This window comes from Aethalodelphis obliquidens, unplaced genomic scaffold, assembly GCF_003676395.1.
Source record: "Aethalodelphis obliquidens isolate GAN/ISIS:26980383/991018 unplaced genomic scaffold, ASM367639v1 scaffold16, whole genome shotgun sequence".
Lineage (NCBI taxonomy): Eukaryota > Metazoa > Chordata > Mammalia > Artiodactyla > Delphinidae > Aethalodelphis > Aethalodelphis obliquidens.
In genome coordinates, this window is record NW_020837960.1 from 30,648,040 (window position 1) to 30,670,298 (window position 22,259).

At 47.4% G+C, this 22,259-nt stretch overlaps 1 protein-coding gene across 2 annotated transcripts in view; it reads right to left on the reverse strand.

Moving 5' to 3' along the window:
- Positions 1-22,259, reverse strand: part of ATP8A2 (ATPase phospholipid transporting 8A2) — a 447,814-nt gene that overhangs the window by 213,634 nt on the left and 211,921 nt on the right. For both annotated transcript variants that reach the window (XM_027116669.1, XM_027116670.1), the window contains exons 25-26: positions 5,638-5,821; positions 1,347-1,457 (exon numbers count right to left, since the gene is read on the reverse strand). In XM_027116669.1, the coding sequence (XP_026972470.1) occupies positions 1,347-1,457; positions 5,638-5,821 (295 nt within the window). The remainder of the gene's footprint in view (positions 1-1,346; positions 1,458-5,637; positions 5,822-22,259) is intronic.

The following is a 22,259-nucleotide window of genomic DNA, read 5'->3' on the forward strand; positions in this document are numbered from 1 at the left end:
CCTAAAGCGAATTGTCAAAATGTGGACAGGAAGAAGACAGACACTACAAAGTCCATTACGTGTAACATCGCAAAGTTCTTACTCGGAGTGGGTTGAGGTGAACACGGCAGCACGAGACGAGCAGACAAGGCAAGCGGGCTGCCCTTTGTGCAGTTTAGAAAAATGCATCTCTTTTTCTAGGTGTTCCTGTGTTTCAGCCCTACTGACCACTTTGGCTGGGCAGGCTTGTGCAGTGCACAACCTGCGCAACTTGGGAAAATTACTCGGTAGGAGTTTAGTTAGAGAGTGAGTGACGTGAACCTCTAAGTCTGACCTGCATATTCAACTGGAAGGAACAGACAATTTGGTAAAGAAATGGTTAATCACAGTTCCATGAGCAAACCGCTTGTTCAATGATCTGAGTTGAGGATTTTAAGGGACCACATCAGAAAAAGTGGATATATGCCTCGGTTATTATTTCTGCCAAGAGTTGAGAAATCAGACACAAAATAACCCACAAGAGAAGGAGATATTAGCACCACACACAATGACCATTGCTCTTCTATTGTCCCATAGAGTGACTACCTGCTTCCTCTTTAGGAAACACGTCTGGAAATCTCTTAGTCATGACGGCCACGCCTTTATAGCAAAGCTATTCTTCAAAAGGAGGAACGAGGTGGCTGGTGGTGCCCCTGGGACCAAACATGAAATGCCTTTTCCACTTGTCCCTCGGCCCCATCCGCCCTGCTAGTCCCAGACAGCACGTTTATTTCACTTACAACGGAATCAGCATCTTGAAAAACAGGCTGACAACCCAGTGAGTTCATTGAGAGAGTTTTAATTACATTCCTGGCTTCCTCCCACTCAATCCCACATCCTCCCTGCTGCAGTGGCAGCATCTAAATATCCCCGAAGCAATGAACGAAAGCTCAGGAAACCTGCAGATTCCATGAGACATCCAGCCAGAAACCCTTTCATTCGAGTCAAGATAAAAACAGATGGGTTGCCTAGGAATGTCTCCGTGCCCACCAAGCAAGGAGCCACCGGCTGCTGCCCAGGCTCTGGCCACCTCGGGGAGGAGGGTGTGAGTGACAGCAGGAGGGACACGCAGAAGAGGGCCTTCCCCTGTCCGTCTGTCCGCTGGGCAGAGGGAGGAGGGCGTGCAGGAAGGCATCCCGGGACTCCTGGCTTTTGATCCAGAGAACCTGGACCTGGAAGGTGTCCCCGGTTTCAAAGAGGCTGTGTGTGTCACAGGTCTCGATACATCAGGGGAGTATCTTTTTACTTATCCCTGAACAAAATCCTTCCTTGAAATGACCTAATTACCTAAAGGCTGTCCTCTTCAAGGAAGAAGCAGCCTTACTCACCTCGATGATGTAGAGGACCACGTTCTTGTAGAAACAGTACAGGATACACTTGGTCACCCGGTTGTAACTCCAGGCGCCGTGAACCAGCAGGAGCTTCTCCAAGTAGGAAAACTGAAAAAGGAAAGAAAAAGGGTCCAGGAGAGCCCATCACTTGGGAAGGAGAATCACAGAACGTCCTCTGGAGGAGGAGACTGACAGGGAGTGGAGGAAACCGGATTCTGCAGGTAACCCAAGAACATCATTCCCTCTAAAGGCAGAGCTTTCAGGCCAGGTGAGAATGACTAAAACCTCCCCTTAAATCTACGGAATTTTTCTTTTCCCCAAACGCACAGCTGGACTTCGAACGGCTATTCTTGTGAAAATCTATTTATGCAACTTCTTTTTCAGGATCTTAATTATTAAAAGAAGGTGGCCCATCAGAACTGGAAGAAAAGAGCAGTGGGAATCAGATGCTTCTGCTGAATCACAGGTTTTATGATGACAACAGGAACAAGGGACAGGGACACTCATGCACCAGTATCCTTGGAAACAGAAGGGATGCACATACACGCGCTACCTGTCTCCGCTGTCAGCCTGCAGGTTAAAGACAGTGAGACTCACAGACGCAGACACACACTCTGCCCTCCACTTCTATACCCACGTCCTTCCCCTTTTTGTGGCCTCCGACAAGTACACGGCCCCTCTTGCTGGAGTGCGACGCAGTCATCCATCCGAACAAAACACCAACAGGCAGCGGCTACTAAGTTGAGAGTGACGTAACAGCTTAGCTCTCACAGTCTGAAATATTCAGCAATATTCCAATAAAATACTTGAATCCTCCTTGTGGCAGGGGGTCACCACTCCAATCATATCTCCTCAGCCTCCCCTCCCCTTAGCCTGGCTTTGCTCTTTCTGTCCTCTTTCACAAAGGTCCCCAAAAGTGTGAACAAGGGGCCGGAGGGAGGGAAATGGGTTGTTTCTCTGGGCTGTAGCCTGGGCGTACTCTGGCGTGTACGCACCGTCTGTGGGTGCAGCCCTGCTTAAATTCACAGTATATTCAATTGGCCTCGCCTGGTGCTGGATCCCTCCTTGGTTGCCTTGAACTAAAACCTTAGCTCCTGTTCTGAGTCGTAGGGAAGTCCACAAACTCAAACTCTGTTTACTTTCCCAGGAGAGATAACCAGGTTGGAGTGAGAACATCCACGGATACTAGAAATCCTGGTGCTATTGTAAATTTCGTATTCGTTCCAGATAGCTTTTGAGATTATATTGAACTATCTGTAAAAAAGAAAGGCTTCCTGAAAATATAGTATCTTTTTAAAAATACTCTTTCAAGAGGAAGGCATGCAATAGTTTGCTTTAGTGCTAAGAAGAGGGGCTCAGTTCCACGTGAATCGCATCTCGGCGCGTTTCTGCAGATCGGGGAAGGCAGATGTCTCATCTACGTGCTGCTCGAAAAGCTGAATGAGACCCCAAAATGGGAGGAGTAGGTACATATGGAAAAATAAAACCCTCCATAAAGGCTCATCAAGGATTCCAGAGGGGAACGGGGAATCATAAAATAACTAGCGAAACAAATAAAAAGGAAGTTTGCATTTGACCTGGACCCCCTGGAGTTCAGCCTTCAATGGGTACAGAGAACATCTGCTGGAATCATCCCGAAGGTGCTGGCTTGGCGCTACAGTGACTTCTTTTCAGGAAAAAAAAAAACAAAAAACAGATCCTAAATCGAAATGCTATTTTCATGAGGTCTCTCAAAAAACATTAAGAAGGCAGGGGGCACAAATGACTCTCTCCCGAGGAGGGCAGGCAGCCAAGGGCTGGAGACCCAACACTACACAGGCGGCCCACGCACGGCAAAGCAGCAAGACGGGGCTGGCCGTCAGTCCCAGGGCCGCTCCTGCGGACAGAAGCAGGGGCCGGTGGGGAAGAAATAGAAGCAGAGCTTTGCCGACTTCCTCATTTTCCCAAGGACAAGTCTTCGAGCTAACTTCTTCCCTTCTGGAACGACTCTCCAGGGCACGTTCTCGAAAACCCAATCAAAAATGTATTCGTCCACATGAAAATAAACAGACCCAGGGCAAGGCGTTAACTTCAACCGAAGACACTGATTGTTTTATTAACTTCAGCTAAAGGAATTCAGCAAACTGAGGCATTTCCTACCTAGCAATTAAGGCGGAGGAAGCAAACTGTCGGGTGGAGAGGGCGTAGGGCAAGGAGAACGCAGCCCCCGAATAACGGGATCTCTGCCTAAGCGTGAACGGGACGGCGGGCAGGAGGGATGGCGGCCATATGGGGCCCCCCGTCAGCTCCACCCGTCAGCTCCCCTCCTCTGGCTTGCGCTGGATGGGCAAGAAAACCCCTAACTAGAGTTACAAAGTCCTGCTCCCCCCTCCGCCCTCCCTTGATTTTGATTTGCCTTTAATTTTGACTGGCCTTTAATAATCTGAAAAGACCAATTGCTCCAGATCCCACATCCTATTAGTACAGTTTCAATAAAGCAAGTCATGGAATCTCCCTTCCCTAGACATTTGAAAGGAAAAGACAGACAAATATTTGCCTGGAGCTCCTAGGAAATCTCTATAAAGATCCTGCCAGCCAGATGATGCTATAACTCAAGTATTTAATAATGCTGGGGTGCATAAAGTCTACAGTTGCTGACAGACTGCGGGAAGCATGAGTCCCACAGGCCTTGGAGCAGTTGACGCGGCAAAGTAACTGGGCAGGTGTGCGGGGCTGGTTCCCCAAGGTCACGTGCAGGTCCGCTGTTCTCTGACCCTGGGGCCTGAGACCCATGGCAGGTCACCTATGGTGAAGGAGCCCCAGTTTCCCCACCGGTAAAATCGGAATTCATTCTTCCTACCGACTTCAGCAATCATCTTGAGGATTTATTTGAAATCAACTAAGGAACAAGGCTGGGGCCTCCCTGGTGGCGCAGTGGCAGAGAGTCCGCCTGCCGATGCAGGGGACGCGGGTTCGTGCCCCGGTCCGGGAGGATCCCACGTGCCGCGGAGCGGCTGGGCCCGTGAGCCGTGGCCGCTGAGCCTGCGCGTCCGGAGCCTGTGGTCCGCAACGGGAGAGGCCACAACAGTGAGAGGCCCGCGTACCACACACACAAAAAAAAAAACCCCAAAGGAACAAGGCTGATTTCATGCACTTTTCGGAGCCATGAGGATCCTGCAGTTCTTCCCAGTGTTTGCACAACCACCAGCTGGGAGGGAGCTGGAGATGGGATCTAAGGCACAGCCCCGCTCCGGGAGGTGGAGCTCCCAAAGCCGCAGAGGACCAGCTTGACGCAAGCTCCTCCGTGTTTAAGATGCAGCCCCACAGCTCAGCTTGAAGGAGGAAAAAGCCATCATTACTGTGTCCACGTGGTTAGGTTAACACATTCTTCAAAAGACTGAACAGTGGAGAAATATGAGGGAACTATAGTCAACGAGCAGGCATTTAATCCCAGCACACTGTGACCCAGAGACAGGAGGAAACAGTCTGTGCTCTCCACGATGTCTAGATTTTCCTGACGGTCAAGCAGCATCAACGGTCTAGATATGCACCCCAGGGGTCAGGAGGTTGGGTATATTTCCTTCACTTCTGGGCTGTCATTGTGGAGTGGACATTTCTTTCAGCCTCAGGCTGCCGGGACAGGAACTACTAAGGAGGTCAGGAGCCTCTGCTGAAACGTACGGTCCAGAGAGGAACGGGCTGGATGTGGCCGAACTGCCTATGTGCGGCTGACCGCAGGGGAACTGCCGCCCAAACCCAGGGCTCACGCTCCCGGCACTCCACCTGGCAGCAGTGGTCCTGGAGAGCCCTGGACACAGCCCCGGAGGGCAGCGGCAGTGAATCCCTGATCCCCCCTGACCTTAAATAGCTGCTGAGAGAGGGTTCCAGCACCTTCTGGAAGAGGGGAGATCAGGATAGGAATTGCAGAGAACGGATGCTATGAGCACAGCCATCCTTGGGCACGGGATGGCATTAGAAAAGGACATGCAGCAGATGCAGAGTTGACGGGAAGAGATTATTATTTATAAAATCATTGAGACCCATCTGTCAGGAATGACATCTCACCTGGACGACAGAAAGCCCAGCCTGCCCCACAGCTGGAAAGGAAACCCAAACCGCAGGACAGGGCCTCGTAACTGCACAAGATCGAGGCAACAGAGAAACCCAGATACACTGGTGGTTTCTCCTCCATGCGGCTTCCAAAGGGGTGGCAGCGGTCTAGGGCTGCACTGAAGGTCAAGCACCAGCCAGGCCTTCGTGCCCAGACCCTGTCGACAAGGTGGGACGGCGGGTCGACCACACCACTGACCTGTGCGATGGCGTAATCCGAGTTGTTGGTGGCCTGCATGCCCTCGTTGCCACTGATGCCCACACCCACGTGGGCCGTCTGGATCATCCCGACGTCATTGGCGCCGTCCCCGATGGCCAGGGTGATGGCCTTCACCCGCTTCTTCACCACATCCACTATCTCCGACTTCTGCAGAGGGGACACTCTGGAGGAGAAGAGAGAGGAGTTACGACTCTACGCGTCTTTCCAGAGGAAACAGCTGTACTCTACATTTCACTGCATTAAAAGGGCAGTTACTGGACAATTTCCAAATTCAATACAGACGTTTTAGGCTCATGTGCAAAGAAGCTTTCAGAAAACAGTAGCTTGTGGCTTTCAAGTATTTGCCAGCTTCACAGATGAAATACACAACGCAGACTAACTTAAAGCACAGCCCGTTGGTAATCGCGCCGCTCAGCGGGAGCCGTACGTGCAAACTCCTCCTGGGCACGTGTGCCCTCCCGAAGGACCAAGGCAGCTAAGCTGGTTACAGAGGTCTTAGGATGTGTCTTCCCGATAAATCAGAAAACTAGCACAGACCCCAGTCTGGCTTTGCCATCCGTCATACATAACCCGGGCTGGCAAGGGAATTTTCTATAAAACCTGCTTTCAGAGAAGGGAACGAAAATTGGCAGGGCTTGAGAAGTGCAGAAAGAGGACTGGTGTGAGAGGAAAGAAGACAGACTCCTCCATCCCTAGCCCAGAGATAGAGGCAGCGTTTGAAGGGCAGTCCCCAGGGCAGCAGGTCTATAAAAACTGAACTGCGCACAAGCATGGCCCCAAAGGAGAAGGTGAAGTAGCCAGTACCTAAGAGGGTTGTTTGCACCGCGAATCAACGAAGGTGGGCTATTTTCCATGAGCCCCCCCGGGAGGAAGAGCCAATATAAATCTACGGGGTCCAAAGCACAGCAGCGTTAATTATGAGAAAGTGTTTGTTCAGACTATAAGACCAGATAATAAAACAACATGATAAAACCACTAGTACATCAGGACTGACCTATTCTACATTTTACATTGGTAAGCTGATACTTGATCTGTGAAATTTACAGGTAAATCCCTAAATCACTCTCTCTCTCTCTCTCTCTCTCTCACACACACACACACACACACACACACACACACACACACACACAGAGCAAAAGACCATTCTGAGCTTCCCGGAGACAGACCTCCGCACCTACGTGTGGACTGCGCTTACAAGCTAGAAGGGACCCTCAAAGACTCTCTCAGTAGCATCTTTCATGTGGCCTCCAACCTACAGGAATACCTGTTTCCAACAGAAAACTTCAATTTCACCAACCCTGGAAGGAAATGTGTTTGGTGAGACAGCAAGCTGAACTCGCAGACAGGTATTCTGGAAGCCTTTGCTCGTTACAAAGAAATGAGGACGAACGAGTTGGGAAAACAGAATCTAAGTGTCGAAAGGGCTGTAGGAGCCATGTCATGTGACCTACTCTCTCTTGTATCATTTTCACAGGTATTTTCAATGATGGGTGGGAATTTACTGCCTCCTTGGGGAAGTTGCAACCACTGAAAATTATTATTGCTTTTTTGTTGTTGATAAGCATAGTTAAAAGTCCTAATCGTGTCCTTCGGGTTAGAGCAGAACAAATGTAACTCTTCTTCCAGATACTAACAAGGCTGAAGTATGATGACACCCATCACCTCTTTCCTCCTAAAGCCCGGTTTCTGTTGGTTCAGTCGGGTCCTCCATCCGTCATTTAACAGGCAAGCTGCAGACCTTAAAAAGAGCTTCCATGGAGGGTCTCCTAGACAGCTGAGAGCAGAACAGAACAGACCACCATCTCTCTGGTAGCAGATGACAGACCTACTTTAATGTAGCCTGAAAGGAAATTACTGGAAGCTTTCATTGTTTATCCCTGAGCTTCCAGTCGACTATGTGAAAGCAATTAAACAATGTTAACATACAGGCACGTAAGCTCTGTCTGTTCCCTCCAAGTGCACGCAACTGCTACCTGGATCCAAGTACATTTCTTATTGGCAGACGCAGCCGGTAATTCTCATTTGCTACACAAATGTGATTTCTCGTCCCGTTGTTGAACTCGATAGAAGCAGAGATCAAATGTGGTACAGAGAAAACAGCAGAGGATTCAAATTTAAATGGCTGAGCATGACCTTTTCCTGGGCCCCCTACTAATGATTTAAACAGGGAAATAATTCTACAAGTTCTTGTCTTTCATCAATGAAATGGGGAAAATGATAACCGCCCACCTCATGAGATGGTTGTGATGTATCTATGTGAAGCCATATGTTACCTAGCAGGTGTGAAACAAATGTCTCCTACCTCACCCCAAAATCTCAATTATTGGAAAAAATAAACGGACACACCTGAGAAGTGCACGCCATCTGACCCACGATTCCCAGACCATGTGTGTGCGCCCCTGGGGTACCGAAGGGGTAATTACCAATGTCCAAGGGAAGCACAGCATCTGTGGGGCGGTACAAAACACCAGCTGGAAAGAGCTCACAGTTTCAGCATTAGCTCACTCTACATCCCTCTTTATGATCTAGCTTTGCGAAGCTGAGTGTTCATGGCCGCTGGGATACAAAGCAAATGCCCCAGGAAAGGTCACTGTGGAACAGGAAGTGAGGAGGGCAGCACCCACGCTTAGGTCAAGGTTTGAGAAGCTGAACAGTGCCCTACAGGTGCCCCCCACCTTACCATCGGAAATGGTTATGGTCGCTTAAGGATGAAAGGAATTAAGTATCATCTCTTTGCATTGAGGTGCATTCTTGTTTCAAACGTCTGCTCAGTGGTTAGGACAGAATCCTTCTTCAACTGTTTGACTTTACCTACCCAAGAGTTAGAAACTGTTCCGTTTTCGTCTGGCCTAGGGGCTTTACAAAGCAACGAGGAAGACACTAGGGTACCGTGAATGCAGGGACTCCGGGGATCTCTGCGTTCATCGTGCCTCTCTGTGATGACATCAATCACTCTTCAAGGACAACTATTCACTCCTTGAAGCCTTGGGTTGGCCAAAAAGTTCATTCAGTTTTAAGTAAAAATAAAAGACAGTTTTCACTTTCACCAACTTTACTGAACAACGTATTCATTAACCGAACGAACTTTTTGGCCAACCCACTAGAACTGCACCTAACAGCGCCATCATTTCATCCTGATCTCTGCTTCCACAGAGACATCACAAGGGAGCGTGAACAGACTCTTCAGCAGCACTGGACTGGACTGAGGCTGCAGCTCCTTGAGATTCTATGTGCCACCCAGGCGACCAAGCAACGTGACCAGGTGTGGTCTGGAGAGAAGGGAGCCCAGGGGCAGACGCCCAGCCATGCGAATATGGTGTTTTGGGAGGTTGAAGGGCCGAGGTGGTGGACCAGGGAGGGCGCTGAGAAAATCCGAGGTTGCAGCTGTCGCTTTTCTTTTTGGGGTTTTAGCAGTGAGCCAACCAACGTTGAGACAGTAGCAAGTCCAACAGGCTCACTGCGCTTGCCTCTCTGAGATCCGTATCTCAGGTAGGTCCAGGGAAGTCCTGATGGCTTCAAGTAAAATCTATGCAGGTCTCAAAGCTGCCTTTTCCCAAAAAGCAAAAAAGAGAAACCCTGAGCGGGGCAAATAAACCAAGTCCTACCCAGTGTTCTGGAAGCGTGAGATTCTCATCCCCAATTCATCACGCCCTCAGCTGTCACGCCTCGAGAAAACGTAATTCTAACACACACGAGGGGTTCAAAACAGATGTCTAACAGCTAATGTTTACAGAACTGAAGGGGCTTCACTACGCTGAAGCCATAAGTAGTGTTTTAGTAGACCAAGTTACCAGGAAGCAGGAACAGCTCTTTTTAAATCTTCATTTGTGACCTGGAATCACAAGTCACACTGAAGTAAGTAGTCCCAGCGTAGAATACATTCAACCCGTCTAATAAGAATTCCAGACCATATCTGAGCCAAGCTAGGCGCTGGGTCACTTGTATAACCTATTTGGGTGCATTATGAATAAAGATATCAACTCAAAGATCTTCAATCACCTGGAGAGGTATTCTACCCACTTTTTTAAGCTAACACAGCAGATTTTAACATACAAAACAAATTTTCCTTTTGATTTAAAAATATTCAGTATCCTGGAGTCCCTCGTTAAGTAAAACCTTTGGTAACTACTTTTATAAGATTAGTGTCCGTGCACTAATTTATTTGATCTACAAAAGCCCTGGTCTCAGAGTGAGTTTTTCAATTCGGATTTGCAATATCACCAGAGTTTCTAAATTTTGATATTTGCAAAATCAAGCTTAACCAAATCCCTTCCCTTCTCAGAGCTCAGTTGCCCCATTTGTCAAAAAGGGGCTGGATCTCCATGACTGATTTGTAAACTGAGCTCAGATGAACCAGGGGTGTTACAAGGCTCTCCACCCAGGGGCACCCAAGGGAACTTCGACCAGGACCACAACACTTACCAATCAACCAGACGCACTACACACGTCCACTAACTCGACTTCCAAACTTCTTTATTCCACGTGGACAGTCCTCATGACTGAAATGGACGTCTGAAGACCACTGCCCGAGATCACTGAGTCTCAGTATTTAAGGGACCATCAGAACCACCTAGAAAGCTTGTAAAAGTACACATTCAGATTCGGGAAGTCTGGGGTGGGACCCAGGAATGTGCACTTTGACAAGTTCCTGGTGACCCAGATGCTGCTGTCCGTAGACCACACTGAAGCAGCCCGCGCCGTTTCGGACAGGATAGCAAGTTCTCTCTCGCTCAGCGTTTTAATTAGCTAAGTTTATATTTCCATAGCACAAGAGTCATGTAAAATTTTCAGAGAATAACAAAATTAATTAGCAGAAACAGTGAATTTCATCCTCTTTTATTTCAAGCTTGACATATGTAGGTGGTTCTTTGCTGTTAAACCCCATCTAAGTACAAATTTGGGTTGGAATTTCCTTTAAAATAGCTTCCTGTCCGAGTGCCTCACATATGTGGGTGAGAGGGAAAAATACTAACCAAAATAAGGTATACAAGACTTCCTAGGTTTTTTTTTTTAATGATGCAGAAGCCAACATATATGATTTCATTTGTGAAAGTTTCTGTTTTTCCATTAAAGATACTATCCCATGAAAGAGATTTTCTTTGATTAAAAAACCACTGATGGGCTTCCCTGGTGGCGCAGTGGTTGAGAGTCCACCTGCCAATGCAGGGGACACGGGTTTGTGCCCCAGTCCGGGAAGATCCCACATGCCGCGGACCGGCTGGGTCCGTGAGCCATGGCCGCTGAGCCTGCGCGTCCGGAGCCTGTGCTCCGCAACGGGAGAGGCCACAACAGTGAGAGGCCCATGTATGGCAAAAAAAAAAAACCACTGAAAAAAGCATTACACCTAATTTCTTATAAGCAGTCGGTTATCCTGAATGTTTTAAAAATTGTAGCACCTTAAAAATTTCATATAGTTTAAAAAATTTAATATCATATAGAGTTTGTAATATACAAACACCTAACATATGAGTCTAAAATCTAAAAATAACTGCACGATCATATACCTGTTTAATAAATGTTTCCATGGCTGCCTTACTAACGTCCCTCTGACCCCTGTGTTCTTTCTCTAGATATATCTGGTGCACTTACGTAGGGCCAGTGGTCCAGGCTTCTTGGACAGTTACCCTCTTCTGGAATGTCCTACATCTGTGCTCCGACCCAAAATGTGTAAGGCCGTCACACTTAACCACATGTCCCAGTTTGCAGTGCATTTCACCATAGCCTGAAGCTCCAAAAAGCAGCTTGGGATGGGCCCCGGAGCCCAGCAGCAAAGGCGGGACTCAGGGCAGACGGGTAGCAGGAGGATGGGGGCGTGTCTGGTGGAACCCAATTGGAGCCTGTGGGCTGGCTTATTTGTGGGCACAAAGAAGTGAAATTTAAACTCAATCACTCAAGGGTTCTAGAGGAGACTGAAGTGCTCCCTCATCATAAAAACTTACAAGTAGAGAGGGGCTGTATTCTATTGGGTTGGGTTAACATCTTACAGAAAAACCTGAACGAATTTTTTGACCAACCCAATCCATGAAGAAGCCATCAGACATGGTGCCTCGGAGAGACGCAACAGCTCAACGAGCACTCCAGGGTTTTTTTCCAAAGAATACAGTGCCTGACCAAGAGGCAGCCTCACAAGTGGGGGCTAGTGCAGAACACACTCTAAAAAGCAGGATGGAAACGTGCAGAGGAAAATGCCGTCCACGAGCTGAAGGCTTTGAGAAAGTGGCACTCCACCCGAGGGGTCTTTCGGGGATGAGGGTTTCTAGCCATGGCGGCTTCAGCAGTAAAGGGTTCTGTCCTACCCCAGCATTTCCTCTGAAGATTAAGACCCTCCAATCATTTGGCGTTTCTCTCGATCCTTAAAAATTTCAAGACCGCATCTGAAATCCAGTGAAATAATGCCATCCGCAGCAACCTGGATACACCTAGAGATGATCATGTTAAGTGAAGGAAATCAGACAAAGAAAGACAAATGTCGTATGATGTCATTTATATGTGGAATCTTAAAAAAAAATGATACAAATGAACTTCTGTGCAAAACAGAAACAGACTCACACACTTAGAAAACAAACTTATGGTTACCAAAGGGGGACGGTAGGGGGGAGGGATAAAGGAGGAGTTTGGTATTAACATATACACACTAATATAATCAACAAGGACATACTGTAGAGCACAGGGAACTCTGCTCAATACTCTGTAATAACCTAAATGGGAAAAGAGTCTGAAAAAGAATAGATATATGTATGTGAATCACTTTGCTGTACACCTGAAACTAACAGAATACTGTAAATCAACTCTACTCCAATATAAAAGTTAAAAACAAATTTCAAAACCACATCTGATTGGTAATATAAAAGGTGGGGTTTCCTACAAAATGCCGTAGGACTGAAGTTACTATTCTTTCTCTAACCTCACTGGCTGCCTCATAAAAGAGCAGAAAGGATGACAGACCACATGGGGGGGCCACCAATGTTTTAAGGACTGATCCCCAAATTTTCTAACAGGTGTATTTATTTCTATGAACTCTGTATTTTCAGTATAATTGGCCACATCCATTCTGTGGGATGTGTTTGTTCGTCTCTTAGATTTACCTTTCCTTCCTTCACATCCTGCCCGTCCCTCACCCCAGCCTCACTGCCCATCCACGATTCATACGGTGGGCTTTCAATCAATGGGAACTAACTACCACAATCATGATTCTAAGACTAATTACATCTCTCACCGTAACTATGAACAAGAGGAAAAAAATATAGTTCAACTCACACAAAAATATGTTAACTTCCATGTAAGTAACAGACCGAGAAACATGGTGAATGAAAGCATTCCCAAAATGACCAGATGCCTCTATAAGATCTAAACTTACCACCCTCAGAAGCAGATAAAAACACCCCACTTTTCCTGTGGTCTAGGAATGGACACTGTTTGCAAACTTCCTGACCAAACAAGCAAATGGTCTTGATTCTGTTTTCTACTAACATCCTTGGAAACATTATAGTCTTATTACAGGCTTTTTGTGACAGCTCTTAATGACATATGGCTGGCAACGCTCTCTGGCATTGGGCTCTCCTGGGAAAGGCCAGCACGTAAGCCTGGTCTCTTTCCCCGGACTCTCTCAATCACGATGCTTTGACTATTATAAGCCAACAGCGAGTCCCTGAGTATCATCTTGCATAAGCACTTTGAAGGCGTAGCAGACACGGGCTCACCCAGTCTTTACAGATGGTCTTGGGGATGCCGGGTGGCACAAATCCTCCAAAGTCTTTCTATTTAAGCACCTCACCGTGTATTTGCTCTTTGCACAAGGATTTAAGTCTGAAATCACACTCTATTGCAATCTTGAATACCTCAGTACCTTTGCCCTGTTAATAACTATTCAACTCAGTGGTTAGTAGAGTAAGCACTGAACTCGCTGACTGAATAAAATGATGGCCTGTATCTCATTACTGGTGATGAATATCTGCATGAAATAACTACAAACCCTGATGTGATTCAGTCAACCCTAGGAAATACAGGCCAACATGCCACTGGATTTGCTGAGAAATGAATCCAAGGGCCCAGATATACCAATGGCATTACTTATTTTGGTACGGCTGAAATGTACAAGTTCTGATAACATTTCCGGTATTTTGCCAGTTTCAGCCATAGGGTGGCCTCCCTTTGATCACACTGAAGGTTGAGTGCATACTACGGGCGCAATAGGACGATTCTGACTGCGCCGGGTGGGGCAGGACGCAGGCAGATGCCCTGCCATCTTGCTTTATATCCTGGTGGAGCAATTCTGTGGTCATTTTAGGAACTTAATACATATATGTGGGCATAGATTAAATTCAAACTGCAGAAGGCTTAAAGTATCCATGGCGTCCTGTAAGTGCAAAGATGATTTTCAACACGGTCTAAGTATTCATTTTTCAAAAATATTAAGGGTAAATGATTCCACACTCCAGAAAAGACTCTTTAGGTATAACTCAACTTTCAAAAGCAGCAGTTGAGTTCATCTTCAAGCTCTATCGAAAAGGGGGAGGAGAAGAAAGGGGGAAGGGGACAAGGGGAACGAGAAGGGAGGGGGAAGAAGGGTGGAAGCAAAAGAGACCTTGAGAGACTTTTAAAAAATGCCATTTATATAAATTTGCCACTATAACGATATATTAACCTTTACTACTAATAACATCCTCGTTGTTTAAAAGGTTCATTTACCTCATTCAATGTTTAATATTTAAGAATCACATAAAGTTTGAAGGGGTCCCTGATATCTCAGGGCTGTACACACACATGCACTGCACAAAATACAGTCCTGATCCTCCTACGTTTGGACCTTGAAAAACAAACTCGCTCGTGCAATTTCACTAGGATGAATCCCCCAGCGTTTAAGGATGAAGAATTTTAAGACCAGATCTTCTAGTCATCTGAAGTCATCCTAATACAGCCTCTACAACTTGATTCCAAACTCTAAAAATTTCCTCAACAAACAGGAATTTCAAAGGGAAGGATGCTACCAACTGAGATGAAGCAATCTATTTATCACTGACCTCAATGACTACCTGCCGGGTGACGGCCCCCCCCCAAGCCCCATCCTCCCCAGCCTCAGGGGTGCAGACCATGTAACGCTGCGAGTCGAGAGGGAACTTGATCCTCCTTATTAAGTGAACAAAAACCCTTATAACCTGATCCTGCGCCACGGCCGTAAACGCTGCCGGGGCAGCTCAGGCTTTCAGAGGGCTCTCGGTAAAGGGAGGACACCCCGTCTGCTGAAGATCAGCTTACTCTGCAATTGAGAATGGGCCCCCTTTGAAATCAGGATACCCTGCTTGGGGGTTCAGAATTTATCATCCGTCCTTGCGTCCGTGACAACTTTATCATGTGTCTGGGAAACAGAGCAATTCAAGGGGCGCTCAGACAGGAGGCTGGCTTCTGAAAACCTAACATCTCCATTAAATGGTGTCGAATCGATTAAGATCTGGGCAACCGCATTTTATAAAAACTTTACTAGGTTGTATGTTGTGAATTACACACAGTTTTATATGCACCGACGTCGACTGGTTATAGACTCTTTCTTCCTGTACTAGGCTCAAAAGAACGGTGCGGCCGAGGAAGGCTGGGATTTAAATAAAAGATATTGGATTCTCCTGTTCCCAGGCTGCAACAGGGATCAGAATAACACATTTAAATACCTTAATGTTTTTAGCACAAAAAGCATGAATTCGATACTCCGCTTCCTTGAAATGCTTTATTAAGGCCCCCAAGACCCTCTCAGGAGTGTCTGCCTGCCTTGAAGTTAACATACATTTACTGTTCCCCACTGTAAATTTCACTACTGTTTCAAAACAGCGCGCCTGGCCTCTGCTGCGGGGCGGGTGGGTACCGGAAACAGAGCCCAGAGGAAAGGTGAGAAGGGCTTGAGTTTTGAAGCTGCTCTGGAGCAAACTTGTGGCCCCATCAGGACCGGGCGGCATGAGCTGATGCAACGCTGAAAATGAATGACGAGCAAGGTGCTTGAGAGAATGATCTTAATTACACCTGCCCTTCACCTGTCACCGGTGCCTGGAACAAAGGCCACCTGGTTACCAATCCAACAAGCAGGCCAAGCTGTAACTACCTGCACTCTGAGAAAGGGGGCAGCTGTCCACCGCCGACCTTCACCCCAGTCCCAATCCAAACAGCCAGGAGCCCTGAGAGCCCCGGGGATGGCGGTAGCGGTAGCCAGTCTAGGTTCTGACATCCAGGGCGTTAGTGCACAGATGAATGCCTCTCTCTTTTCCATCCCTTTATTTTTTTTATTTCGAAGTGGGATTTGTTGGGTGGGAATGGAGGTAAATTAAACAAAGCTCTTTCTTCCAAATAGCATAGACCCTTCTCAAAGCTAAAGCCTATATTACATAAAAGCCACTAATTCTTGGTGTCGATAGCAGGAAAGGATAATGCTTTTCTGTTTCATTACCACCCACGTAAGACTGTTAAAATCAAGAGGTACATTTGTCCCAACCCATAGAACATACAACACCAAGGGTGCACCCTACCGTCAACGATGGGTTCTGAGTGGTTATGACGTGTCCATGCAGAGTCACTGGTTGTGACAAAGGTACCGCTCTGGCGGGGGATGGATGTTGACAGTGGGGGAAGCCATGCATGTGTGGGGCAGGGGCATAGGGGAATCTCTGTCCCTTTCCTTCAGTTTTGCTTTGAACCTGAAACTGTTCTAAAGCATAAAGGGACTGCGGAAAAAAAGGAAAGAAACAGCAGCATTCTACCACTCCCCAGACCGAACACGAAAATCAGTCGTGATGGTTCTGGTCATCTGCTAAAGTCCTGGACAGTGGCAGAGAGAGATGGCTAGCCATCAAGCACCTGGGGCAGCAGGTCCTGGGCTGGTGGGCACACCGGCATCGTGACCATCCACATGTGGGTCTGTGTAAAGAGAGGACATGAAACCCAATACACCATGCACCCCCAGAGGAAATGAACTATAAGAGCAGCCCGCTGAGTCTACCACAGGCTTAATCTGTAACTTGGTCTTCTAACTGATCAAGGCCATTGTAATAGTGCTTCTTCGGATAAAGTCTGGTCTGAAACGCAGTCAGCTGTGTACTTCTGTCTCCATGACTGGGCTCTGAGCTACCCGGTGTTAGGGACTTGCTTTACTCAACTTCAAATCCCATTGCACCAAACACAACAGGTAACAAACAAGTGTTTGTTGAATTACCCATTTCTTAAATGATTTTTTTGGGACTTCAAACATAGGTCCCAGGACTTCCCTGGTGGTGCAGTGGTTAAGAATCCACCTGCCAATGCAGGGGACACAAGTTCAATCCCTGGTCCGGGAAGATCCCACATGCCACAGAGCAAATAAGCCCGTGCGCCACAACTACTGAGCCCGCGTGCCACAACTACTGAAGCCTGTGTGCTGAGAGACCGTGCTCCACCACAAGAGAAGCCACCACAGTGAGAAGCCCACGTGCAGCAACAAAGACCCAACGCAGCCAAAAATAAATAAACAATTTTTTAAAAAACACAGGTCTCTTTCTCCTCCTTCTTAATTATAATGAACAGTTTTCATTTCATGTTCAAGGACACACTTATCATACTAAGTGAATAATGATCATCTTGCAGTTTGGTTAAAGAAAGTGCAAGATTAAGAGTATTCATTTGCCTGTTCAGAGAAGCCCAAATCATAGCCTTTGATTCTACCTGGTACGTTTCAGAGGAAATGAATTCAGGAACAGCCACGTGTATGGGGTTACCACATTTTGTAACCTCTTGTACCACTGCCTAAATATCAAGGCTGCTGTTTACAGGCTGGTAAGTGGGGTCCATGCCACCAGCACCTGCTACATCCACCTCGTCCGGTGGGACCACACCGCGTTCAGGGCAGAGCACCTGATGCTGAGCTCGGAAAGGGGACCAAGGCAGAGCTCCCCAGACACCTGACCGAGGGGTTAGGGCTGGTACCAGATCGGGGGTGGGGGGCGTGGGGTTAGAGTGAAGAAAGTTCCAGATGAGAAACCTGAGATGTACAGGGGGGTGCTCCTAGAGAGGGGCTCCCAGCTCTACGCAGACGGCTCTGAGTACTCGGCCCACAACAGGGAAGGAACCTTATGATTCCACCCAACTCACAGCCCAAAATGGGACTCATTGACCAAACTGGGCCCCCAATCAAGGGAATGTGACAGAGGGAGCGGCTAGAGCAGTGTCACAGTGAGGAAAGTCACAGCAGACACCTGCTCTCTCCCCTTCATTTTCACACACACACACACAGTCTCGTTAAACTGAATTGGTATACACTACAGATAGAATCTAAAGCAGCAATACCTTCGGTGTCGTAATTTTTTTTTCAAGCAATGTAACAAAAACCCAACAATGTTACTTTGTCCTCCGGTTCTCAGTTTCCTGTTTGTACTTTGGTGGGTTAGTAGGGTGATAGATAAAGGGTATGGGGTTTCTTTTTGAGGTGATGAAAACGTTCTAAAATTGTGGTGATGGTTGCATATCTGTGAATATACTAAAAACCATTAATTGTACACTTCAAAGAGGTGAACTGTATGGTATATGAAATTATATCTTCTATAACGCTGTTTCTTTAAAATAAAAAAAAAGAAATTCTCACATATTGAGGTCTGGGGAAGTCATTCTGGCTTTACAGGAGGTAACCTGAATTTGATGCTAAAACAGCCTGTCTGTGGTCTATCAGACATACACTGCACATCTGCTCTAATAATTAAAGAAAAGCACACATTGACCAAAAGTAAAGAATGTCCACGTTCAACATAAAGATTAAATGCCCCTCTTCCTGGGACGCCAGCGCTGGTTACTCCTTTGATGATAAGCCTTCCTTCCCTGGTGCCAAGGCCGTGCTGACTCGCGGTGTACGTGCTGGTCTGTTTTTGGAAACCTTGAAGAAATGTCTCCCTGACTTGTTGAACGTTCTTTGTTCTGACAAGACGTAAAACTGGGCTGAAAACCCTGCTTCTCCAGAGAAGTTTCTCAGAGAAATCTGGGAAGCTGGCTTCTGGGCTGTAGTCCTCAGTCTGGATCAACAAAAACTCTTCTATTCTTATTATTGATTGTTCATTGATTATTTTCATCAACAGAAGCCTCTGTGGTCCTGTGGTTGCTAAGAAAATTCCACCCTTCCTTGGACAGGCACCTCCCCATCCCCTGGAGGCTGTTCTCTTCCCTATAAGTTTTCAGGGTTCCCATGATTAAAGCCGTGGGGAAGGGAGCTCCAGCGATGAGCACGTGTGAATGAATGAACGAGCTGCATTCCGTGGGGAACACGTCACGTGAGAGGAATCAGATGACAGGGCCTAAATGGGGTCCTGGCCTCTGTGCATCCAGATGGACGACCTCCCTGGCTCTGTTTCGCCTCCTCTGTGGGAAACAGTGAAGATTTCTATCGCTCCTCACGCTCTAAAATCCATACTTTTAAGTTGAAAGCAAAAATATGTGACTCTAATAACAACAAAAAGCATAACAACAGTATAGGAGCAGCAGGTGGTGATTTAGGAAGTACTGTTTACTCATCAGTAACCTTCCCTACACTGACGATTCATGTCACCCTCACCGCAACGCTGAGAAACCGGCACCAGTATCCTGACCACCTCAGGGGTGATGAGGCCAGGCTCAGGAAGATCAACATGTGTGCAGGGTCACAAAGCTAACGAGTGGCGGAGACAGGACTGGACACAGCTGTCTACCTCACCACCGTGTCCCACTCTTGGCTACCTGGACACACACGTCTAGAATTCTCACTTCGTTCTGCTGAGCCATGAGGCCGGGCTACGGTCTCCACCCCCAACCTTGAGGACCCAACAGTGTTATTACTCTGTCCCCTGGTTCTCAGTGTCCTGCCTGTAATTTGGGGGTGTCACCACTGCCATCGGTCTCACAAGACAGCCATGAAGACCGAAGAAATGCTAACGTGGATAAGCATTCTGAAAGGTAGGAGAAAAAGCCCGTATCTTAGCGTCTACCTGACTCTTGGACTCACCGCCAAGCACCAGCAGCCCCCCTCTCCGCTGAGGATGCCCCCACAAGCTCTGCGCCAGCCCTGGCTGGGAACATCCTCTGTGAGCTCCTGGCTTCAGCGCCTCTCGGGGTCTTCAGGATGGAGATGGGATGAGAGTCAGAAGAAAATTTTGGCTGATGTGTCCTTGTTTGAATTTATCAGCCCTTCCCTTAAAGTCCTGTGTTGGATTGTTTCCGTGTATGATTTAGTAGAGGGTTTCTTTCTGTACCAACCCATTAAATGGTATAATAATTTACGCTAATTTTCATACCTAATGAATATGAATGTAAGTGAACACCAACAAGATTTCTAGTTCTTGGACTTCCCTGGTGGCGAGGTAGTTAAGAATCCGCCTGCCAACGCAGGGGACACGGGTACGAGCCCTGGTCCAGGAAGATCCCACATGCCGTGGAGCAGCTAAGTCCGTGCGCCACAACTACTGAGCCTGCGCTCTAGAGCCCGCGAGCCACAACTACTGAGCCTGCACGCCACAACTATTGTAGCCCGCGCCTAGAGCCTGTGCTCCGCAACAAGAGAAGCCACCGCAATGAGAAGCCCACGCACCTCAATGAAGAGTAGCCGCCGCTCGCCGCAACTAGAGAAAACCCGCGTGCAGCAACGAAGACCCAACGCAGTCATAAATTAATTAATTAAATTTTATCTAGTTAGTTATTAAAAAAAAAGATTTCCAGTTCTTGCAGGGTGAAGATTAGGCCTTCCCTTTTTCAACCGTCCACACATCCAACCAAGTGTTCGGCCCACAAGGGCTGCAGCTCATTTGCCCACGGGACTCGGGCAGCAGAAGCGGCTCCGGTGTGTGTTGGGGGGAGGGTAGGCACGCGGCAGAGAGCAAGTGAGGAGTGAGCCACCTTGTCACTGCCAGCACCCCTCGCTCAGTAGCTCTGTCCCTGGGGACGTGGGGGGCTAAGTGGCGGAGGCCTGAGTCTGAAGATGGAACTGTAATAACATCAGCGTTTCTTGAATGATTAGAAATGGGCAGTTAGCCCACTCCCTCCTCATGCCCTAAAACAATGCCAACTGTTCACCAGAGTAAGTTACAAACACGACAACGTGCAGCTACCACAAGCACCACGTCCTCCTCAAGCAACGTCTCACACAGAAGTGTGATTCTCTCCACGCACACCCCGACCCCAAAGCGTTCTTCCTCTTGCTCTCAGCTCCGGCGGCAGGACAGAGTAGCAAACCATGACTCCGCTGCGATGCAAGGGATGCGAGTGGAAGTCTACGCGTTCTAAAGAAAATGGATAGAAACTGATAGAGGAAAAACGTCACACACGCGCAACTACGTAAAACACCACCAGTGAACAAGTCAAAAAGAGAACTACCCCCTCCCGCAGATGACTGTTCTCAGTTAACCTACAAACCTAATAAAATGTGCAATTATTCTCTTATATCAGAGAGAGTCTGCGATTAGAGTAAAAAATAACAGAATCTGAAAAGCACTTCATCTCTGACATGATTAAAATTACAGAAAGAAATTAAATTATTATTCGAATTTGTTCTTTATATTTGATCCGAACAACTTTAAGAGCTAAGGCCTCCTGCCTCTGTCACATCAGACAATTCTCCAGGGTGACCTTTTACTCACTTGGGGCTCGTTTGAGCTACAAACCTCCACGTAGAGTTCTTTTAAAATTGAAGGCATTAATTTTCAGACAAAGGAAAAGATTTTTCAGCCTTATTGAAAAGATGCCTTGGTTTCCAAGAAGCTAGCTATAGCCTATTAAGTCATATTAGCAAAAGCAACCCCCCCCCCCCAAAAAAAAAACCAATCACATTTCTCCGTCTGAAATGTTTAAATGCTGGAGTTTTCCTCAGAAGCAAACAGAGACCACTGCTTCCTGGGAAGATGATGGTCTGATGGGTCTGAGCCTTCAGCACGGGGATACGTCTGCTCCGTGTGACTTGCCCACGGATGTCCTGAGCAGAGGCCTGGCCCAGTTAGTTTAATGAGACACAGACACGCTTTGCTGGTTTTCCTTCTACATTTTGGGACTTTTTAATCAGCATGTTACAAAGTTCAGGTCATCAGTAGAACAAAGAAAAATACATGCAACAATCCAGCCAACTGGTCAACCAATATAAATGCATGGGACAATCAAGTTGGACGTGTAGCGATAGCTGCCCCGCTGCCCAGGTCCTGCAGGGGTAAGGCGGGGCCATCGATCCCCACTGAGTCAAATGTATCTGCAGGGCACCCAATGGCTCTTGGAAGAAGTCACACAGACACGGCGCTAAATGCAAGGGGAGCGATTTCCTTCCAAGTCCTTGAGTGAATGAAGGAGAGAAAAATATATACGAATGCTGGCTTAACACACCTTAATAATTGGGAAATAGCCATTTTCTATTTCTTCCAGATGCACGTTAACCAAGGAAATAGGCTCTTCCGGAATTCCGGGGGTCCATTTTGACGCAGGTGCAGTACCTCTTTTCGTGCACACCTGCTCACCAAGCTCAGGGGAAAAAGAGACCCTTCACAGGCAGGAAGCCCTTTCACTTCAGAGCATCATTCTGGGCCCCTGATGGGGCTGCGAGTTCTCAGACAACACGTCCCTAAGAGACAAACTGGGAAACGGCATCACAGACA